The sequence below is a fragment of the Rattus norvegicus genome, chromosome X (assembly GCF_036323735.1).
Source record: "Rattus norvegicus strain BN/NHsdMcwi chromosome X, GRCr8, whole genome shotgun sequence".
In the NCBI taxonomy this organism is placed as follows: domain Eukaryota; kingdom Metazoa; phylum Chordata; class Mammalia; order Rodentia; family Muridae; genus Rattus; species Rattus norvegicus.
This window is the reverse complement of record NC_086039.1, coordinates 70,594,116-70,617,471: the sequence shown is the minus strand read 5'-3', so window position 1 is coordinate 70,617,471 and position 23,356 is coordinate 70,594,116. Positions and strand designations below refer to the sequence as shown.

General features: G+C 42.7%; 2 protein-coding genes and 1 non-coding gene across 4 annotated transcripts; 1 reads left to right on the top strand and 2 right to left on the bottom strand.

Annotated features, from left to right (window-relative positions):
* Positions 1-313: 313 nt before the first annotated feature.
* Positions 314-5,354, bottom strand: Itgb1bp2 (integrin subunit beta 1 binding protein 2). 2 transcript variants are annotated; one of them, NM_001108245.2, is made up of 11 exons: positions 4,830-4,951; positions 4,544-4,593; positions 4,396-4,452; positions 4,175-4,317; positions 2,317-2,411; positions 2,151-2,209; positions 1,973-2,043; positions 1,783-1,882; positions 1,308-1,421; positions 1,013-1,075; positions 314-724 (listed from the first exon to the last, which is right to left on the bottom strand). In NM_001108245.2, the coding sequence occupies exons 1-11, from the start codon at positions 4,891-4,893 to the stop codon at positions 491-493; spliced, it is 1,050 nt and encodes a 349-aa protein (NP_001101715.1). In that variant the 5' UTR covers positions 4,894-4,951; the 3' UTR covers positions 314-490. The 2 variants fall into 2 exon arrangements, with proteins under 2 accessions (NP_001101715.1, XP_063136101.1); XM_063280031.1 differs by lacking the exon at positions 1,013-1,075 and having other exon boundaries at positions 318-724; positions 4,830-5,354.
* On the top strand, positions 1,373-1,536 carry LOC120099453 (small nucleolar RNA SNORA4). The gene has a single exon (XR_005498631.1). It is a non-coding gene; the product is annotated as a small nucleolar RNA SNORA4 (small nucleolar RNA).
* Positions 5,355-5,495: 141 nt separating the features above from the next.
* Positions 5,496-23,356, bottom strand: Nono (non-POU domain containing, octamer-binding). Its single transcript, NM_001012356.1, is given in 12 exon segments — positions 5,496-6,486; positions 7,767-7,876; positions 8,569-8,608; positions 9,103-9,205; positions 9,569-9,653; positions 10,467-10,663; positions 10,929-11,024; positions 12,175-12,476; positions 13,643-13,836; positions 16,090-16,267; positions 22,517-22,572; positions 23,298-23,356. Coding segments are annotated over 10 exon segments (1,431 nt in total). The 5' UTR covers positions 16,259-16,267; positions 22,517-22,572; positions 23,298-23,356; the 3' UTR covers positions 5,496-6,351.

Below are 23,356 nucleotides of genomic sequence, written 5' to 3'. Positions count from 1 at the left end.
TAAAATTCACTATGTGGTTGAGGATGACTTAGAATCCCTGACCATCTGTCTTCACCTCCTAAGTGGTAAGATTATAGTCATGTACCATGCCTGGCTCAGGTCTTTCTCTGGAGAGAAATGAACAAGCCCCTGTTTCTCAGCTATCATCTGTAAACCACATACCATGGAACTGGATGCAGGGGGAAATGCTCAGTGAGTGTCAGGTGGTTGTGAGAACATGCATGTGCTTGTTTTCACACGTGTGTCAGACACACAGCCAAGAGACAGTAGGGCAGGGCTGAATCTGCTCTTCTATGATAAGAGAGATGAGACTTGGGTGAGACTGCAGAATGTAAGGTTTATTAGGGGGCAGCAGCAGTTTGGACATTTTGTTATCTCTTCCTTCAGCCTCCTGCTGCTCAATGACACCACATAGTCAACCCTATCCTGGTCTCTGAGATTCTAAGGCAGTCACTGAGGGCCTGCCTAGAAACTCAACTGTCTGCTGTTCCTATTCCCCCATAGCTTCTTCCTCGTCTTCATCTTCCTCTTCTGTCCAGCTCAGGTCATCATCTGAATCCTCAGATTCTTCCTCATCCATCTCTAGTAAAACCCCTGCCCTAGCCTTCTCAGCTAGTGAATCGGGGTGCTCCAGCTGGGCCCAGGATCCTGGGTCAGCCTTGACCAGGGAGATTTCAACCCGTGATGGCATCAAAGAGACAGAGCTCTGCTCCACGTTTATGACCTGAGGAGGAGGGAAAGACAGAAAGAATGAAGAAATCACACGCTTGGGATTGCAGTGGGTCTGCAATAAGAATAGGAAAAGAATGGGAAAGACAGAGGAAGGCAGTGGGGAAGGGCGGACGGAAGGAAGGAAGGAAGGAAGGAAGGAAGGAAGGAAGGAAGGAAGGAAGGAAGGAAGGGAAACCCAAAGCAGTTAAAGAGAAATCCTCTTTTAGCATCCCTCTCTCAACTCAGTGTGGCCCTCCTTTGAATCGATTTTCCTTGCCTCTGCCCACTTCTCTTCACTTACCCCCCAGAGCTTCATCTGTGCTTGGAACACACGGTTACCATCAAAGACAATGTGGACATGAAGCTGAGAGGAAAGAATTATAAGGATATAGTAATTCCAGAAGGTCAGAAAGAGTCATTAGTACAGGTCAGAGGCAAGATCCATAGACCAGCCAGACAACGCCGATGTAGTAACTTTCCATTCCTCTCTGGGGACTGTGGAACTCACAAGTGACAGCACTCAGCATTTCTCCCTGTAAGACTGGACTACCACCAGAGTTCACTAGGCTCCCATCCTGCCACGGACTCTTCCTCACCTCAGTTTGACTGGCCTTCACCCAGTTGAATGCAGGAAGTGGAATCTGGCCATAGACCGTGAGCACTACCAAAGAATCTGTCTGGTGCCAATCATGGCGGCAAGATGCTGGCAGCTAAAGAGAAATGAAATAAGCATGGTAATTCAGACAATTTGGCAGAATGAGGAAAACCACACTCCACAGGACTATATCAGTTAGTATGGTTCATTACTATATTGTGGCCTACATTGTTTAAAAAACAAAATCAGCTCCTAACCCAAGAGGTGTCTCACCAGGGTATAAAGACACAAGAAAACCCAGAAAAAAATCAACTATTTTATATGGCCTAGACTCTGAGCTATGGAGGGATAAAAAACAGAATCTTACTTGATTTGTACCAAAGAAGAAGTTAGGGAGGTCAGCCATGAGATACTGGGAGGAGAGCTTATCTCTGTAATTGGGTCCTAACCAAGTGTTTAGGAAAGATGGGGCTTACCTGCTTTGCCCAATCGTGTCTACCAACTCTACATCCTGGCTGTGCCAGGAATGCCCCAAAATCCAGAGTCTGGATACCACAACAGCTCCAAGACTTCATTCTGAGGGAGGAATATAATTTATTTAAATTCTACCCCCAAGCCCTACCTGTCATCCAGATTAGGAGAAGCCTGCCCGGTCCCTTCTCTTACCCCTCATGAAACCGAGGTGCACCTGGATGATAGGTACACGGAGTAGCATCACTCTCAGGACCTTGGTAAACCTAACAAGGCCAAAGGAGAATCCGGTTACTCAAATTCCTGCCTATACCCAGGCATCCCTCCGGTATCTCTCAGCCACATGCTTGAGCCCCCCAAAACTCTCACTCACAGCATCACATCCTGGGTTCTGGCAGCTGGAACCAGTCCAGATCAGACTATTGTCAAGTCCTGGGCAAAGGAAACAGTCAGGAACCTGTCTATTTCCCCCACCCTCCTGGCATTTACATGAAATTGCAGTCTTTCAGACCTGTCCTATGGAAGACCTACGTACCTACCTGCTCCAGGTTCCTGGTCTAATTCTTTCTGTTCCAACGCCACTCCCAGGGCTTGAGATATAAGAAGTGGTAGCAGTTTCGGAGGCATCTCAGACCTAGAGGTTATAAGCAGGCATTGAGTTCTGAATCATTTTTCAGAATCACCACTTCTAGCATCCCTACCCATGAGAGTAGTCAGATCAGTCTGGTTAAAGTGAGCAGGGTCAGAGAAATCAGGTAGCAACTCCATTGGCAGTTTTTATCCCTGTGGACATTCATATTGTAGAACCCTGGGAAAGTGCCCAGGGCTTCCTTTTTGGCTGGTTGCTTCCACTCTTCCGCATTTCTCTGCAGAACTGCTTTACTTTCTCTTCCTCTATTTGACTATGGACCTAATGACTCTGCTTGTATTGTTCTCTGGAGCCTCCTGCCTTGCTAGTATTACTTCCTTTCTGTGATGTAAGATGTAGCTTTGTATGTTTTTGACACAGGGTTTCTTCGTTTAACCCTGGCCATTCTGGAACTCTCTGGAGACCAGAGCTGGCCTCAAACTCAGAGATCCACCTGTCTCTGCCTCCTGAGTGCTGGGATTAAAGGTGTGCTCTACCATGCCCTGCAATGTGTTTTCTAAGGGGGTGGAGAGATGGCTCAGCCAGGGTCTGGGGGTGGGGTGGGGAGAAGTCCTGGATTCAGATCCCAGCACCTACATCAGGTGGCTCACAGCCACTTGTAAACACACACACACACACACACACACACACACACACAAATAAAAATGAAAAAAAAAAGTTAGCCAAAAACTAAGACAATAGTTGAGGTCTCAGTGAGTTCCTAGCCAGTCAGGCTACTGTCTCAAAAAGATATTCAAAAAGAATATTAAGCTTTTGATTTTTTTATTAGTAGTTTAGCCTAGGGACATGCATACTACTGCACACGTGTAGGGGGTAGAGGACAACTTTGTAGAGTCAGTTCTCTCTTTCAGTCTTTTTTTTTCTTTTTTTTGAAGCTGGGGACTGAACCCAGGGCCTTGCACTTGCTAGGCAAGCGCTCTACCACTGAACTAAATCTCCAACCCCTCTCTTTCAGTCTTAATGTAGGTTTCACAGATCAAACTTAACTTGACAGGATTACGTAGGAATCACCTTTTCCCGTTGAGTTATATGCCACTGGCTGTTTTGTTGTTTTGAGACAGGCTGTAACTGACCTGGAACTCACTCTATAGACTGGAGGAGCCTCAGACAAGTGGTGATCGTGCTGCCTCTGCCTCCTAAGTGTTGAAATGTATAGGTAGCCCAGGCCAGCCCAATATCCACAGCAATCTTACTGATTCAGCATTCTTGAGTACTAAGATTACAAGGAGGAGCCAACAAAACGCATAGCTGTTGTAAGAGTTCTTAAAGTTCTTCCAAAAACTAAGAGATCCATATAGGTGTGTTGGTGTGGGTACGAGCAAGGTACAGTGATAAACATGAAAATGTGATGATGAAACCCACTATTTTCTATACTAATGATCACTAAAAACTGAAACTGCACAAGAAAAAAACTCACTCCGTGGTAGTGCGTGCCTATAATCTCAGCATTCAGGAAGTTAAGGCAAGAGGATGGACTGAGCTGACAGCCTATTTCTCCACAAAACCAAAATGCCAAAAACTCTGCTATACACTAAGCATGTATTTGAGGGGCTCTCTAGTCCCTAGAATAAAGCTATCTAGTCCATCTTATAGCAAAGGACTTTTCTTGATACAAATTTCCCCCACAATAAAAGATGCATTATGAGTCAACACATGATCCTCCTCACATCCCTAGCCCCTAGTTTCCAAACCCCGTTAATTCCTAGGAAGCTACATGGATATAGGCAAAAGCCCCCAGGTCTCTTTACTTAGGCCTTTCTCGGAGCAAAGTCTCTGCTGACTTTGGAATTGTATTCAGAGGTTTTTGCTCCTGAAGTGAACTTGTGGCAGGGCCCTCAGGCTGAGGGACCTCAGGAAGCTTCTCAGCACAGTGTGGTCCCACAGTACAGCCCTAGTACAGATAAGGAGATAAGAGTTAGAAGTGGAATTCTTCTATAGGGTGCTAAATCCAAGGAAGGAAAGGGTTTACCTTGATGTTTAAGAACTCAGAGAAATCTACAGTTCGCTTTCGGCAGCAGGACCAACCCTGATAACAAGAGACCCAGATCAGCTTAGATTTTTCTGGGTGTTTCCTTGGGGAAAATGCTCTTGCTAAGACCCCATGGTCTATTCCTCACCTTAAGTGCATCATGAAAGATTGGGACCCCAGGGTGATAACGGCAGGAATCTGTAGATACCAGCAGAAAGGTCAAGGCAGAAAGGTAACCATGCCAAATACCATCCCAGGTTCATTTCTCCAGGTTCATTTTAATGTTATTTCACGGAATGTAGAAAGTAAACCAGCAGTCAGGATCACCCAGACCAATTCAATTATGTCCAACTTTTTTTTCTCCCTATTCCCAATGGCCAGCCACACAGCTGACCTCTAACACCCAGAGCCCCTGAGGTAAATAATTTACTCACCAGGGAGATTGGTATTGGGGTCAAAGTGTTGCCCACAGCCTTTGTTATAGCAGAGCAGAGACATGGAGGCACTGACCGAGCTTACTCAAAGGGTATTTCAAGGAGTCTGGCTGCAGTGTGGGGAACACCTCTTAGCCTGGAGGCTTTTAGCTGCTTAGAAGGGCCAGCTGTTTCTATCTTTAGTCCAGGAGGCGTCCACCTCCAAACATGGGCAAGGGAACTTGAGTTGGTCTCCACAGCCAATAGGAAAGTGTTCCAGAGCTGAGGCTCAGGAAAAAAGGATCAGGAAGAGCCCTTGGAACTTGGGTGAGGTCAGTTAACTACAGCAGTTTTAGATGTTGCCAATTCCAAGCCTCTGACATACCAGCAGCTGCTCGGAAACAAAATACTAATTAAGTCCCCCGTCCCTATGTGGGTGTGGGTACAGCCCCTCCATTTTCTGCCATCTAGAATAGCTTGCCTGCCATTGCCCTTACCTCCAGGTAGTGCCAACTGCACTGATCCTAGCCATTCCACCTTGCATGGTACCTTCCCCTGCCCAGGTTTGCCTTGTGTTTTAATATTTCAATCAGGTCACAAAGATCATCCCCATGTAGTCTACCATATATACCTCCCAAGACAGAATTTCCTTCCCTCCCTTTTTCAAAAAACAGCACAGAAAATGAAAAGGCTTCAAATGTATTTTAATAAGGTGATGCTGCATTACTGCTCCATTTCTCAGAAAAATTTTCAAATTGAAGGTATCAGGAACAAATCTTAGTACACCAATAAAAATGCACAGCGCAACTACCTAAGATAGGCAAGACTAAGAGCTACTGTCAGACCTTCAACACACAGCAACCCTGTTCCCAAGATTGTACTAGGCCTATCAAGAAAAGCTGTGGACAGCAACAGCAGACGCACGAAAGTGTAGTCCTTACCCAAGAAGAAGATGGAGGCAAGTTAACACAAGATTTAAGATATACTAAAATGAAAACCTCTAAGAGAAAATGTCTTCCTTACGACATGAAGGGGTCATATATGAGATATAACAGAACCGTATGTATGCTGTGACCTCTGTGGACATTGTCTGAATTCTCACCTGGGAGTGAATGGAGGAATTGGGCTGGGTCATTGGAGCATGTTTAGGTTTTGTGGTATACATGGCAGTGTCTCTGGGGTTGAGGGGAATAAAGATGAAAAATTAAAGGATGAGAGGATGAGGGGGGGAGAGGAAGAGGAGAGGAATGATCAAGGTTAATGGAACCGAGTCCATTTTCCTTATGGTTCTCCAGGCCCCCAACAATCAATATACTTCAGGAATGCACCAGACAGACTTTAACGCACTATACCACAGACTGATTTGTTAAATACCACCCCTCCCTTGCCCCTGTGCCTTCAAGCATACTCCCTAGAATAGAACAAGCAGGGAAGACCTATCTATTGGGAAGAACCCCTAACACTTTTCCAGGGTAGAATTCTGGCTAGTCCAAAAAGGGCCCTTCTTTTAAGGGCTGCAGGAAACTAGACAATGCAACTGTATCTAATATCGGCGGCGTTTATTTGGAGCAAATTCAGCTCCAGGAGCTGGACGGTTGAATGCAGGAGGAGTTCCACCAATTGCTCCAATTCCTTCCATTGTAGCAGCTTGGCCAAAACGTTCAGTTGTTGGTGGAGTCTTAAAAGAGAAAGAGAACAGTGTTACAACAGAATCTGTCTCTGCAGTTTCTAGCTCAAAGGTCTTCCCACTACAGGCCATTTCTATTTAACTATTCAAGACTCCTAACTATTAGTGGCAGGCAATCAAGTCTGTTTAAAGCTCTAGTGGAGAACTGAAGGATAGGCCTTACAAGTTATGGCTCCATTCAGTCACCCATCTTTAGCTTTCTTTTTTTTTTCTTTTTTCCAGAGCTGGGGACTGAACCCAGGGCCTTGCACTCTACCACTGAGCTAAATCCCCAACCCCCATCTTTAGCTTTCTATCCACACTTTACATACAGTTGAATTCCTAGGTTGGATAGGTTCGATCCAAGTCCTTTTTCCTGAGCCAGGAAGAACTGGCTATCGCTCTTTAGCAACCTTATCCAGTTCAAATTAGAACCAGAACAATTTCTGGGCTTTGTGACCCACAAGGCCCTTGGCGTCACATCATCTGTTCTACATCATAATATCTAACCTGCCTTGGCTTCCCCATTTAAAGAGCAACCTGCTGGCCAGACACGGTGGTACACACATTTGGGAGGCAAGAGGCAGGAGCAACTCTGAGTTTGAGGCCAGCTGGTCTAGACTACAGATACTCTACCTCAAAAAACAAACAAAACCCCCAAACAACAAAAAGCAACTTATTTACTGAGGATAGCAACAACTATAAGTTAATCAGGTCACAGTCAGAGGCAAGTTTAACTCCAAGGTTAAAAGAGTGTATGATACTAGATTTTCTCAAGATTAAAAAGACCAAGGATATGGGATAGTGGGATAACATTTGCCTAGCATATATCACACCCCGGGTTCAATTGTCCACACTGCCCCTTAAGATCTTGTTACATTTTATGAATACCAACAGTCTTGAAGATTAGTATCTGTACCAAAGTCGAAATAAACTCAAGAGGTAGGAGATGCTAAGAAGACAGCTGAGTTGGATAAAATGCTTGTTCTGCAAGCTGGAGGACCCAAAGGAAGGGAGACACGGAAAGGCATGGTGGTATGAATTTGCAATCCCAGTACTGGGGAGACTAGAGGATTCCTGGGGCTCACAGACCAGTCAGCTTAGCCTAACTGGCAAGTCCTAGGTTATGGACGGCCCCTGAGCAATGACACAAGCAGCTAACCTCTAGCCTACACTTACATGTACACACACCTGCATACACACACCTATACCCACAAAAGTTAGACCCCAGAGGGTTGAGAAGGTCCCCCTATTGCTATTTACAATTACTATGAAGCCATGCAATTTATTACCAATCCAAGGGTTCCATCTGGCATCATAGCAGCAGGTCCTGGAGGAGCTGGAGTACCAGGTGGCACAGGAGCAGGGGGCATGGCGCCTCTATTGTTTATGCCCATGGCACCTAAAGCAGAGTAGTATGATCACTATAGGGGGGCAAAGATTAACACACCTCCCAAGGGGAACAACAATCCAGTAGGCAATCAATCCTTTACTCCCAGCCTATAAGCCCTAATGTCCCTGGAAATGTGATGTCCTTTTTTTTCTTTTTTTTTTCTCGCACCGAACCCAGGGCCTTGCGCTAGCTAGGCAAGTGCTCTACCACTGAGCTAAATCCCCAACCCCCCAATGTGATGTCATTTAAATGTGGACTAGGCAGAAGCTTCCTAAGGCAGATTAAGAAAGAGAAAGAAGGCTCCCCAAGTACAAAAATCTGAATTTAAAAAGCCCAATTTGCACATCAAAAGCCAAGCATCAAGGCTCACTTTTAATCCCAGCACTTAGGAAGCAGAGATAGGTGGATCTCTAAGTTCAAGACCAGCCTGGTGTACATAGTGAGTTTCAGCACAGCCAGGGCTACAAGTAAGAACCTGTCTCAAAGGAACAAAAAAGAGCTGGGCCATGCTGTATATGCTTGCTACCCCTGGCTTTGAGAGACAGAGATAGGCAGATCACAGTAACTAGCCAGACAATCTAAAAAACAAAAAAACTAAACAGGCAGTTCTTTGGTTCCTGGATACCTGCTACTATCTATTTTATAACTACCCTTTATACCCCCCAAAAGGCACCACAACTATCTAATTCTTAAGTCCTTACCTCCCATAGCCATTTGGCCCATCCGTATCTCTTGTTCTCTCTGAAAAACAATATATACTTAACATAATCCAAGACAACAGTTACTGTTACAATGCACTGATGACAACACAAAGGGAAGTAAGCAGTGATGACATACTAATACCAATGCCCGCTTGCTATCTGGACAGTGATTGTAGGTAACATAATTTTCTATTAGAAACAAGAGGCAACGGGGGAAGAAATAGTTAACTTCTTAAAGCTGCAAATCATCTAATTACAAGGGTAGCAGTGGATGAGCCAAAGTCTGCTATAGGACTCAAATTTCTCTTATTATCACTGGATATAAGTAACTAGATTTTCATCCTAAATTTGCTATATATAGCAAAAACTCTCCCTCAAATCTTACCTCACCTCCTATCAACAATTTTGTTTTTCCTAAACAATTTTTTTATTCTGTAACATAGAATAATTGATCATAACCTAGTATCCTTACAGACATTTCATAGTCTTATATGATGACTGGCCTATCACATCATAGGCACATGGGAGATATACCGCATCAGGGAAGGTTCCCTTGAATCCTTCCTGCTGCCGTCGCATCATTTCTTCTTGCTGTCGCCGCATCTCTTCCTCACGGCGCCTGCGTTCCTCTTCCTGCCTATAGAATTATCAATGCATTTTAAAATAAAAGACATTCCAGAAAATGAGTGGACCAGTTGAAAGGGAAGAAGATTAAGACACCTAAAGCCAGCACAGCTTGCCAAGAATAAGGGCAACATTCAAAGAAATTAAGAGACCAGCATCGAGTTCTTTCTCTTTCAGGAAGCCCTCAGGCAACTCCTAGAACCAATGCAGCTCTAAGTGCATAAAGGTGCTTGCTGTCCAGGCTGATGACAAGTTTAATTCTTAGGACCATTTGGTAGAAGGCCTCAACACATGTGCTGGAAGGCTCTCATTGAGATGGAGAAGCATGAAACCAGGCCCCAAACCAAAAAAAAAAAAAAAAAAAAAAAAAAAGTACCTGAGTTCTAACTGCTTTCGTTTCTGAACCTCTTGGTTATGCAGCTCCTCCATTCTTCGAAGCTCTTCTTGACGTCTCATCAAATCTATCAACAGATTGAGACTTTTTGATTCTCTTTTCATATATACAACAATTTCCCATAAATATCCAGAAAGCAAAGATGTCAACCAAGACAAAAGATAATAGTCATTTTGGAAGAGGAAACCTCAATTGATTGGTCAGTGGACAAGGCTGTGGTACATTTCTTGATTGATGGGGAAGGGCCTAGCTCATGGTGGGTGGATGAGCAGGCATGGTGTACTCCTTTAATCCCAGCACTTGAGAGGCAGAGATCTCTGAGTTCAAGGCCAGCCTGATCTACAGACTAGTTCCAGGATAGCCAGGGCCACACAGAGAAACTAAGCCACAAACAAAACCCCAAAACCAAAAACTACATCACAATATCAAGGAAGGAAGGAAGGAAGGAAGGTAGGTAGGTAGGTGGGTGGATAAGCCTTGGGTAACAACCTAGTAAACAGCACCCCTACATTTGTTCCTGCCTTAGCTTCTCTCAATGATGGAGTTACCTGTAATTTTAAGACAAAATAAACTGTTTCCTCATCAAATTGATTTTGGTCATGCTTGGTTTATTATCAAAAAACAGAACCCTTAACTAAGACAATATATAATCCCAGAATGACCATGCAAGTAAACTAAAACTTTTATCATTTCTTTCTTCATAGAATCTATCCAGTATTCTATACCCATCTCCAAACTTATCTCCCTACTGGGATAAACAAAGTATTTCATAAATAAAAGCAGAGATTTCGTCTTTTTCTACTAAGGAACAAAGAAATCACTGAACAAAACTGGCATTTGCTATGTATTCCACTTTTCCTACCTACAGGTCTCAACTCACCCTGCCTCATTAGCATAACCTGGTGCTCATGGCGTGCTGCCTCCATCTCCATCTCCAGCTTCTCACGAGCCTCCTTGATGTTTCGGTCCACTTGATCCTGCTGTTGCTTCTCCATCTCAATGAGAGCCTTCCAGCGCATGGCATACTCATACTCAAAGGACCCAGGCTGTGCAAATCTGGGTGGCTGTTCTCTCTCCCTATAGACAATACACATTATGTATTACTTTTGTCCAAGATTTCATAGGATCACATTCTTTTCTAAAGACCAAGTGAGCACATGTATACAGCAAAGGCAACGCCTCTTTTAAATACACCTTTAAGTTTCAAGAGTAGAAAAATAACTACGGGATGAAGTATAGTCAAATATGTTAAGGGTCTGGGTTCAACTACCAGTACCACACATATAAACACACCCCACCCCTATCCCAGAAACGTATAAAAGTCAACAACTGGACCACACACTTGTGAAATTGCTGGTTTTTTATAACCAACTTCTCCGGAAGTCCCTCTTCATCATCTAACTGGTCCATAGGCTCCACAGTCACAGGCCGAGGAAATCTGGGTGAAAGAAGAAAGTGTTAATGAGGCCATACCCTAACAAGGATGCTCCCTACACCCGACATTGGCCCAAGGAACTAATTAGGGATAAGACTGGACAACTATAGTAGTTTTGACAGGAATGAGAATTTGGCAAGGATTCATACTGTAAACTGTGCTGGTCTCAAGTTAATGACACTACTCTTGCTTCAGCCTTCCAAATGTTGGGGCTATAGTTATGAACCACATCTAAACATATTTCCTAAGAATTTCAAACCTAACCCCAAGTAATGGAGTCCCTCTTACCAGCATTATGAATAATTTGGGGATAACAGCCCAGATGGAGCCAGGTTTCAGATCTCTGTAATAGTCTCAAAAAATGTTAAAGGGAGTAGATCAAGTTATCTAATATATTTGATAACTCCAGAAAATGAAGGAAGGAAAACACTAAGAGAAAGTACATTCAACAAAACATTTTAAGAAACATTCTAAGTTTCTAGAAGGGAAAACTTTTTTTTTTTGCTTTTGGAGACAATTTCACCTATCCCAGGCTAACTTGCAACTTGTTATATAGCTAAGGATGACTTTAACTCCAGATTCGTTTATCTTTACCTTCCAAGTGCTGGAATCACAGGCATGGGCTACCATGCCCAATGAAAAGCTATTATTATTCCACATGTATGAGTGCTTTCCCCAGATGTACATCAATGTATCACTTCCATGCCTGATGCCTGTTTAGGCTGGCATCAGATTCCCTAGAACTGAAATTACAGATGGTCTTGAGACAACATGTGGGTGCTGGGAATCCTACTCGGTTCTCTGCAAGAGCAGCCAGTGCTCTTAACCACTGAAGTAATTCTCCAGCCTAAAAAGTTATCATTGTACCATACCCTGATGGATAAAGGCCCACACAAGCTAGACAACCTGAGCTTGGTCCCAGAACACATGTAAAGGTGGAAGGAGAAAGCCGACTTTCCAAAATTGTCCCAAGTCCCCACATGTCCACCATGGCATGGACATGCACTTGAATACGTGAGTAGGATTATACTGAAACTGCATTAGAAAAGCTGTTAGTATTAAGTCTTTAAATGAAAATAAGAACACGATTACTAAATGCTCCATGCCAAAGAAAGAATAAGGAACCTCAAACCATTGCCTGAAAATTACTTACGTGGTTAGCAAGAAGGAGCCTTCACTGCATCTGTCCAGAGCTTTCCGAGCAGCTGGCTTCCCTGAGAACTCAACAATGCCTTTCCCCGAGGGCCTTCCTCGGTCATCCACAATGACTACAGCCCTCTCCACCTGGCCAAACACAGAAAAGGCTTCTTCCAGCAGTTCGTTGGACACGTACTGAGGAAGGTTGCGAACCGTAAGGGATGCACTATGACAAGCAAAGCGCACTCGCAGCTGCTTTCCACGGAGTGGCATGTTGTCCAGCTCCACTTTGGCAATTTCCGCTAGGGTTCGTGTTTCCTGGGGAAAACAAAAAAGAAAATTAGAATTTGACAAAAGACCAACCAAGAAACAATCAACAAAACTCAAAAAACCTGGGTGTGATGGCACACATATTTAATTCTAGCACTTATAGATCTGTAGGCTAGCCTAGTCTACATAGTGAGTTCTAGGGCAGAGTCATAGCTGTATACTTAACAATACAGCACTTGGATTTTAATTTCCATTAACACACCAGAATTACTTGTCCTCAATGAAGAATACTTATTTTATGAGAATAAATGTTTTGACTGCACGTACATTTATGCACAGCATGTGTGCCTGGTGCCTATGGAAGTAAGAATAGGGCATCAGATCCTGCAACCAAGAAACTTATTTAGAACCAGAAAATGTTGACAGGACATCTCTTCCCTACTTCTCAGACCTAAGGAAGTATCTAGAGAAAATGACTTGCTGTGGCATTACATTTGCAGGAATAAAATCTAGTTCCAGCCATCCTCTCAAAGTGAGAGCTCGTCACACTTTGCTCCTCATTTAGCATCTATTTAAAATGCTTCTTTCTTATATACTATTCTTAAATAAAATCAGATTTTAAGAGTTACATTTACAATTGGTAGAAGTGAGCATTGCTGAGTGGTAGGACACTTATCTAATGTGTACAAGAGTTGGCATGTTAGAGGCAGCCTGCTTCAGAAAGAAAACAGATATTCACAAAAAGAACTTGTCCCTTCATGATCTTTAAGAGTAAGATAACATGCATACAAGGAGTTTGGAAATAAATTATATAAGCCTCGATAATCATTAAAATAAGCTTCATTTTCTCTTTAATCAAGCATGGTAATCCAGAGCTCAGAAAGCAGAGGTAGAAGCCTGCAAGTTCATGGATAGCCTGGGGTTAAAATTTGAGATCTGCAACCAAAAATAACCCCTAAACATTTTAGCCCATGTATTCCAGGCAAATAAGGCCAGGTGGTAGTGGTGCACACCTTTAAACCCAGCACTCAGGAGGCAGAGAGGCAGGCAGATCTCGAGTTCAAGGTCAGTCTGGTCTACAAAGTGAGTTCTAAGAGAGTCAGACTCCAAAAACTATAACCATATAGACAATGCCATTCTTTTCACTATTTTTCCATATTCACTCCCCAGTCTTCCCTATCTCTCAAAGCATATGCCCCAAAGTTCACACTCACCAAGCGAATAAAGCCAAAGCCTTTATCCTTATGAATGAAAACTTCGCCTGCTTTCCCATATTTCTCAAAAAGTTTCCTCATTTCCTCCTCAGTGATGTCAGGGGGAAGATTGCCCACAAAGAGACGGCTACGTTGGGTAAAGGTCTTCTCTCCTGGTTTCCTAAAATTCTTCAGGTCAATAGTCAAGCCTTCATCTGAAAGAAGACAGTCAATCAAAGACTGGGTAAAGAACTGGTCATATCTTCAACACTGTTTCTGTGATGGGAGACAAGCACCACTTCCCAATGTATCCTACTCATCAGCAAATTGCACCTTAAAGAGACCAGGGGACTCCTTAGCAGCCCTACTATAATCCAGAAACTAAGGTAGCTAATCAGAAATAAATAATCAAATGATACAACAACTTGACAATACTATTGAGTAGATCTATGCCTTAAGGAATCAGACTTTTAAAATTGCTCTATTTTCTTAACCAGTTATCAACGTTCACAACCTTAACAGGTTGCACAAAAAGAAATGAGTAATAAATATTTTTGTACTAAATTCTGGTTATCTTAAAAATTTATCATCTGGTATGTAATACACACACACACACACACACACACACACACACACACACAGCATGCACACATGTGGCATACATATGAAGGCCAGGGGGGCAACTTTTAGGAGTTGCCTTTCTCCTTACGCAGTGGTTTCCAGGACTCGGGTCCTTAGGTTTGTGCTTTTAAGAGTTGAGTCATCTGTTGAGCCCAATTATGTTTGGCTTTTTTAAAAAAATGTGTATATCTGCCTGGATGAATTATATGCAAGATTCCCCTGGAACTGTAGTTACAAATGGTTCTGAGCCACCTCAGGAGTGTCAAAAATTAATCTGAATCTTCTCTAAGAGCAGTACAGCTCTTAACTACTGAGCTACCTTACCAGTCCCCACCATTACCTCCCCTTTAAAAAATTATTAATGTGTATATGTGTTAAGTGTGACTATTTGCTACATGTGCATGGGTACCCATGGAGTCAGAAAAAAATGCTGAATTTCCTGGAAGAGGAGTTACAGTTGGTAGTAAGATACCTCATGTAGGTGCTGGGAACCCAACTCAAGGCTTGTGCAAGAGCAGGAAATGCGCTTAACCACTGAACCATCTCTCTAGGTACTCTCGTCACACCAGGTTTGTTTTTATAGGTACTCAGTTTCCTGAACAACAACATACAAAAACTTTTTACAGATTAAAAGTGGGCTGGGCATGTGCCACCAAGTCTTATAGCTAACTCCCCATTAAACCTTAAAAAGTGTTCCTATATTCTCTGATGACTAACTACATAGACATATATTTGGGAGTAAAATGTGCCAATATGTCAGAATAACCTATATTCCACAGATATCTGCTCCTTTGTCTCAAGCGATCAATCCCCTTCATTTATTAAATGTGAATTAATAACCAAATAGGAGGAGCTAAAGAGTTGGCTGAGCAGTTAAGACTACTTATTAGGGCTGGAGAGATGGCTCAGTGGTTAAGAGCACTGACTATTCTTCCAGAGGTCCTGAGTTCAAATCCCAGCAACCACATGGTGGCTCACAGCCATCTGCAATAGAATCTGATGCCCTCTTCAGGTGTGTCTGAAGACAGCTACAGTGTATACATATAAATAAAATAAATCTTTTTTTAAAAAAAGATTACTTATTGACCTTTCAGGACTCACTGATTCTCAGCACCAACATGGTGCTGACAACTATCTTAAGAAAAATCAAACCAAAAGAAGATCCAATGCCCTCTTCTGACCTCTACAAGCACCAGGAATATACACATATGCTATACGTAGGCAAAACCTCCATACACATAAAATAAATCTTGTCAAACCAAACCAAACCAAACCAGAATAATGAAATATGGCAGCACATGTCCTTAATCCCAACACTCAGAATGTAAGCAGAGGGAGCTCTAAGTCAGCACTCAGGGCTATCTCAAAAAGTTGGGGAGTGGTGGCACCCAATCCCAACACTGCAGGCAGAAGCTGGTGGAGTTCAAAGGCTTATTCACTTATAATCACGAGAGACTTATCTAAAAGCCATAAAACCATTCCTGGGCTGGAGAGATGGCTCAGAGGTTAAAAACACTGTCTGCGGGGTTGGGGATTTAGCTCAGTGGTAGAGCGCTTGCCTAGCAAGCACAAGGCCTGGGTTCGGTCCCCAGCTCCGAAAAAAAGAAAAGAAAAAAAAAAAAAAAGCACTGTCTGCTCATCCAGAGGTCATGAGTTCAATTCCCAGCAACCACATGGTGGCTCACAACCATATATAATGAGATCTGGTGCCCTCTTCTGGCCTGCACGTGTACATGCCTGTGCAATGCTGTATACATAATACATAAATCTTAAAAAAAATGTTAAAAAAAAAAAACCATTCCCAAGGGAACCTGTTTACATCCTCCCATCACCCAGCAGCTACTTACTCTGGCTGCTGGCCTGCTGTCCATTTGCAGGTATTGGTGGGGGTGGCTGCTGCTGCTGCTGCTGCTGCTGCTGCTGCTGTTGCTGATGGTGCTGCTGGTGGTGATGCTGATGGTGCTTCCTTGGAGTATGATTCTGCTTCTCCAAGTTAAAGGTTTTATTGCTCTGCATTTTTGCACCCTAAAGAAAAATTTGGAATGTCGAAAACCCAGTAAGTATCAGGATTCAGTCAATTACCTTCCTGATGATTTATACGTCATTAAAACTATATTGGTATTCTATCTTTTGCCTGGTTATTCTAAAGTAGAATGTAGGACAGCCTAGGATATTTTTTTTTTGGTTCTTTTTTTCGGAGCTGGGGACCGAACCCAGGGCCTTGCGCTTCCTAGGTAAGCGCTCTACCACTGAGCTAAATCCCCAGCCCTGACAGCCTAGGATATTTAAGAACCTGTCTCAAATTAAAAAAAAATCATAGAGATTGATTGATAGATTGATGGGGGGTGGAATCCCAGGGCTTGTGAGGCAGATCTCTGTGAGTTTGAGGCCAGCCTGATCTACTGAGCAAGTACCAGGACAGCCAGGGGTACAGAAAGAAATCTGCCTTGGAAAACCAGAATCAAAAATCGAACAAAAAAGCAAAACATACAAGGACAGACCTGATAAAATATGCCTTTAATTCTAGTACTCGGGAGGCTGAGGCAGGGGCAGGAGATTCCTGTGAGTTTGAGGTCAACCCAGTTTCAGTGAGATCCTGTCTCAAAACAGCACATTCCTTTAATCCCAACACTAAAGGCTTTATAAAGACTGCTACTAAAAAAAGACGGGGTGGCAGAGGCACACATCTTGCTAACTCAAGCATTTCAAAGACAAAGACAAGCAGAGAAATCCTATCTTGAAAAACCAAATAAATTAATCAATCAATAAATCAAGACCAGGCTGGCCTTGAACTCAGAAAAATATCGGCCTGCCTCTGCTGCCTTCTGAGTGCCGGGACTAAAGGCCTATGTCACCCCTACCAGGCCAGTAAGTCTTTTTCAACTTACTTTTTTATTTGATGTGCATTGATGTTTTGCTGGCATGTATGTCTGTGTGAAGGTATCAAATCTTGGAGTTACAGACAGGTTATGAGCTGCCATGTGGGTGCTGGGAATTGAGCCCCAGTCCACTGGAAAAACAACCACTTTTAACCCCAGGCACCAGTAAATAACTCTTACTCATGCTAGTAAAATATATGATTACCCAAATAAAAGAACCAATACATCATAGGCACTCAAGAGGGTCAGGTCAGCCTGCCTCTGCCTCCTAAGTGCTGGGATTAAAGGCATATGCTACTACACCAGGAGAATTCTCACAACTTTTCAATCACATTTCTCACCAATGTTACAGAAATTGTAATAATATACTTATTACATTTTGCATCAGGACTTAAATCTAGTGGTAGATTATTCTCATGTTGTTCAGACCAGGTTGCACCAATGGTCTATGTCTGTACCAGTACTCTTGTGTTTTAACAAACAGAGCTCTCACAGTTGCTGAATGTGATGGCCACCTTTCCTTAGGTAGCATATACTGCACCTTACAAAAATTCTTATTTAATAGTTGTACTCTTTTCCATTTGCAACCAGCAGCTATAAACCCTGGTGTTTTATGAGGACCGACTATTCCTTATATGTTACTATGTCCCGTAATTCCTTATATGTTCCGTAATTTGTCTATGGTTAAAGTTGGTGACACTCTAATATTTATATATCTTTACTTGAAGATGGTTAAATAACATACAGATCAATAAACATGTAATGTGAACATAATAAAAATAATATACTTATTAACAATTCAAGTAGTTCAACCCCCTAGGAATCTTATACTTGAAGCAGAGAACTGACTCTCATACTTTCTCCCCTGACCTCACATACATATACTTATTTTTTTTTTTGAGACCAGCTTTTCTATGTAGTTCTGGCTTTACTGGAGCTTACTGTGTAGACCAGGCTAGCCCAGAACACAAAGACTCACCTGTCTCCCAGAATACTGGGATTACAGGGTTATATGCCCAGGTGGGTCCATGTAGCCCCAGCTGGCCTGGAACCCACATCTGGCCTGTAAATTTAAAAAAAATTAAGCCACAAACCCAAAATCAGCCATTGTGTGGCACATTTATGTAGTTCCAACACTCTAAGAGGCTGAGGCAGGAAATTATGAGATTAGGGGCAACCTGGGCTATAGCGATCAGGAGGGAGATAAAAGAAAAAAAAAACAAAAAACAAAACAACAACCCTGGTCCCAACACCCACTTGGACAATTCACAAATGCCTGTAATTCCTACTCTAGGGAATCAGATGTCTCTGACCCTCTTGGGTACACAACCACATAAAGATATACACAAAAACAGTAGCTATTAGTGTGAGGGTTTTTTGTGTATATCTTTATGTGGGTTTTAGTTAATTCCAAATATAGTAAGGTTGACAACCAAGAATAACCATCACAAAAAAAACCCTCACACTAATAGCTGGACACACCTGTGAGGGATTTTTGTTAATTAAATCATCTGCAGTGGGAAGAATCACTTTTAATCTGGGCCACACCTTCTGGTGGCAGCCTATATAAAGGACATGGAAGAAGGAAGCTTACTTTCTTTGCCTGCTTGCCCTCAATCTCGATGGCAAGTCCATTCCTTGACTAGCTTCAAGGTCTACTTCATCAGGATTCCAGTATATACTGAGGACCAGCTGAGACATCCAGCCTCATGAATATAACTGCTGGATTCTCAAACTTGACATTGGTAAACAGCCATTGTTGATCTATATTGATCACAACCTGTAATAAATCTCCTTTACATCTATCTGTCTGTCTTCATTCTATTAGTACTGTTCTTCTAAAGAACCCTAATACAACCTTCTAATCATTAACATGGATTCCATTTTCATTATGTGTTTATTTATCTGTGTGGTTTTGTGTATGCAAGTACAGTGCCTGAAGACAAAGAGGGCATGGCATCCCTGGAGCTTAAGTTTCAAAAGAGTTATGAAGCTACCTGATAAGGTTGCTGGGAATTGAACTCAGGTCCTCTGCAAGAGCAGTAGGTGCTCTTAACAGTTGAGCCATCTCTTTAGTTCCCATCAGTTCCTATCTGAAGTGGCACATTAAAGAAACCTGTTTGGGATAGGCTAAAGAGATGCTCTAGTAAGTTGTTGCTCTTGCAAAGGACCCCATTCAATTCCCAGCACCCACATGGTGCTTCACAAGCACCTGTAATTAACTCCAGTTCTTCTAGCCTCTGTGGGCACATGTGATATAGATACACATACTACTGAAAGACCCGCACAAAAATAAAAAACCAAACAAATCTAATTTAAAATAGGTATATGCCCGGCAGTGGTGGTACACGCCTTTTATCCCAGCACTGGGGAAGCAAAGACAAGGTGGATCTCTTTTAGTTCCAGGTTAGCCCTGGCTACACAAAGAAACTGTCTCAAAAATCAAAACAAAATAACAAAACCCCCCTCCAAAAAAAGTAAAAAAAAGAAAAAAAAACAAACAAACAAAAAAAAAACAAAAAACAAAACCAGTTTGTAATCTTTCTTTTTTGATACACAATGGGCAATTTTCATGTAACTACCTCTTTAATACTACCAGGCATAGTGATGCACATCTTTAATTCCATAATTAAGGAGGCAGACAGGTCTACATAGCAAGCTAGAGGACAGCCAAACCTAATAGAGATCCTGTCTCTCCCTGTCACTCCTCCAAAAAATAAGACTAACATGAATGGAAAACACTGTCAGCCAAGCCCCTATTGTGTTGGACACTTTACGTTCTAATTTTCACTATTAGAATCAACACACATAGATTTTTCAATTTGGGCACATCTGCATTTAAATGATCCTTTTATCACTTCCAACTCTGCTTATTTATATCCTAAGCTACTGGTACCATTTGATGTTCAGATTTTCCTCCTTTCTGCAATGTCAACATAATTGTAAATGCCCACTCAAAGTATATGTGGCTAGACACTAATCCATCATAATTTAGATAGCTTTCATTTTCCCCCCATAACAGCACAGCAGCGCTTTAAGCTTTGTTTACTTATTAGGAAACAGAATCTAGCTTTGTGACTCCTGACAGTGTCACAGGTTTTCTGGAAAACCATATTTTTAAATGTTTTCAACAGGTGTAGTGATTTAATGACAAATAAAGCATTTCTCTAAAAAAATAATATTTGTTTCTTTTTTTTTTTTTGCGACAGGGTTTCTCTGTGTAGCCCTGGCTGTCCCAGACTAGCCTCTTCCTCCTGAGTGCTGGGATTAAAGGTGAATGTACCACCACATGACTCCAGGAAACTGGGTAAGGTGGCTTATTCTTATATTGTAGCCTTTTCTATTTGAACTCAGCATGTGTGGGCTACAGTGTGAACCTGTCTCAAAGGGGAGAAAAGACAAGCAAGCACACACCTGTACTTCCAGAGTTGTATAGGCTGAGATAAGAGTTTCAGGAATGCCTTGGCTACGTATCAAGACTCAACATTTTCCCTCCAAAAAGACAAAGAAATGAAGGCCCATCCCAAAAACAGTTGAGATGGAGGAAGGTAGTAGACGCAAATCTTTTCCTATTTTAAGTCTAGGTGTTAAATGTCTCCCTTTATCACCAAGTATAGTCAGTGGCATATTGTCATCTTCACAGCCATTTGTCCCACTAATTCTTACCTTTTCTCAGGTTAAGAACCAAGAAACATTTTTCCTCCAGTCTTTAATTAGAAATGAATGGACCCAGCCACAGTAGCTTCTATCACTCAAAGGAATCCATATATATTTCCATGTTAATAGAAACCTTTACAGAAGCTGAGCTTAGCTTAGTGGTTCGGGCTTCAGAGGGTGACCTCAAATTTCAGGCCAGCCTGGGATACATTTTGAGGCCCTGCCCCCTAAAACCAAAAACCTGGGCATCCTAGTCCACTTCTTTAACTCCAACACAAGGAGGCAAAAGTAGGTAGATCGATATCTGAGAGATGTAAGTCAACCTGGACTGCATGGTGAGCACCAGGCCATCCTAGTGGGTGAGACCCTGACTTTAACAATAAACAAAATCCAGGCAACTTGTGATATCTGCATTATTTCATTTAGTGCTCCCAGCTGCTTTCCTTTTAAAGGAAGGAACAGAAGCCCCCAAAATACTTCACCAATCCAAGGCCAATCCAGTGTAAGAAAGAACCCAGATCTCTTGACCTCTAAAATTCAAAACCATCATGCATCAAATGAGCCTTTGAGTTAAACTCCAGCAAACTTACTGGTTCCAGAACCTGTTACGATGGAGGTGATGAGGGTGACTAACAGTTACTGATCTTACAGGGATGGTTCACCTTAAGGTCTAAGTGAAATACTACTACAAAGCATTTAGCTGTCATTCAGGAACGATGAACCAATTGGTCCAAAAGGAAGCCACCATTCCTATTCTCACTTAATAAATGCCACCATCAGATTGTCCCTAAATTGCCAATTTCTGGGCTCTAATATAAAAAAAGGTATGGACACCCAACTAATGAATAACTTTTTTCTTCCTCTTTCTTTTTTGAGACACAGTCTCTCTACATAGCCTTAGCTGCCCTGAAACCTGCTCTGTAGACCAGGCTGGCCTTTAACTCTCAAGAGATCCATCTGCCTCTGCCTCCATGTCTGGTCATGGATGCTTGTAATAACCAATCTTTCCCTTCCATGTAGTCTTGTCCCAAAGTTCCCATTTACCCATGAAGGTTAGCACAGCCCCAGGAACCCAAATTACCACTGTATACACAGTAAGCACCAAGTACACAAGAAATATGTTCCTATGTTAACTGCAGCAATATAATTTCATGATATATACAGAAATAAGCTTATCAAGCCCCAACTACAGAGATCAGCAGATAGGATTTCTGTCAACTTCCATGTCCTAAGATTAACCATAACGGAAAAGACTGCGGCTATGCTGTGTGATACAACTGCACACATGTTCAGGCTCACATTAATCACAGGTACCAAAATCTAAATCAAGGTCCTCTCCATTTTAGAAGAGTCAAATTACTAAGTGGGAAACTGCTAGAGAAGTCCAGTGTGAATTTACCAGGCTGATATGGCGCCTGGTGGGCAACCGTGAAAGCTGTAAAATACAACTAAGGTAAAGGCTGCTGCTGAGTTTCTTAGGACTTTTCATTTAATAACAATGAAGTTGGACAAACATAAATTTAAGCACTAACCCGTATTAGGACAGCCATAATTAGGGGAAGAAAAACAAAAACCAAAACATACCCACGCTGCTCAGTCACTTTAGTTTCAGATTTCCAAAAACTGTTTAGCTTAAATAACATGAAAAGTCCACCAAAAATTAATTTCGTTGTCTGTGAAACCTGCATTCAGTTAAGCATCCTGCACTTTACCTGGTGAGCCTACCTCCTGCACCTACCTTGACTTCGATTTGAACACAGCCAAGTGTCTGCCTCCCAGTCCTAACCCCGACTGCTGTTAAAAAACACAAAGAAAGGTGTCAGCTTTCAGAAAGGCTTCCGCAAAGTGAAAAATACTCGAAAGTAAAGCCACAGATTTAAGTTTAATTTAGAAAAGCGATGCGTACAAACGGCTAGGAAAGGCTTAAGGAGCAAGAGATTCGGAAAAAAAGGCGCGCGCGCGCAAGGGTGGGGTGGAGGGTGTTTCATGAACTTAGCTCCAAAAGCCAAGGGATCTGAAGTAGCAAACTTCCGACTTAAAAGTTGTTTCAAAAAACAAAAAACAACAACAACAAAAAAATCCATAGCTCCAGGGGCCCCGCTGGCCCTCTAGGAATTAATGGCCTTGAAGGGCTGGAGAGGAGGAGCATGCGACAAAGCAAAGCGCCTCCTCCTCTAACCTCGACTTCAGGGCTTTAGTATAATAGACCCCACACCCTCTGGTCCAAGGCGTTCAGAAGCCACCAACTTGGGGCTGTTAAAATTCGGGGTGAGTAGCACAAAGAGCCTGGGCAGGGAAGCAAGAAAGGCATGGCCTAATGCCTCCGGTGAAGAGCACAGCGCGCGCTGGATCTCACGGGTGGGCTGCGAAGGCCTTGCGCAGAGGGGGAAAGGCCTCACGGGCCCTCCGAACCCATTGCCTGTGTACAATCCCGGCCTCGCCCTAACACCTTCCTTCACAGAGTGTCGCAGGAAGCCCCACTGTCCCCCAAGCAACCAAAGAGCCATCCCAAAACTCACCCTCTGCCCACAGTTCTTCGCTCAGACTAAGGGCGACGCTGCACGGCCTCCACCGTCCC

Coding starts and splice junctions, on each gene's coding strand:
- Itgb1bp2 (NM_001108245.2), bottom strand. CDS start 4,893: ATGTCTCTGCTCTGCTATAACAAAGGCTGTGGGCAACACTTTGACCCC. Junction 4,594..4,829: donor CCCCAATACCAATCTCCCTG/GTGAGTAAATTA, acceptor TGGTATCTACAG/ATTCCTGCCGTTATCACCCT. Junction 1,422..1,782: donor GACACGATTGGGCAAAGCAG/GTAAGCCCCATC, acceptor ATTTCTCTTTAG/CTGCCAGCATCTTGCCGCCA.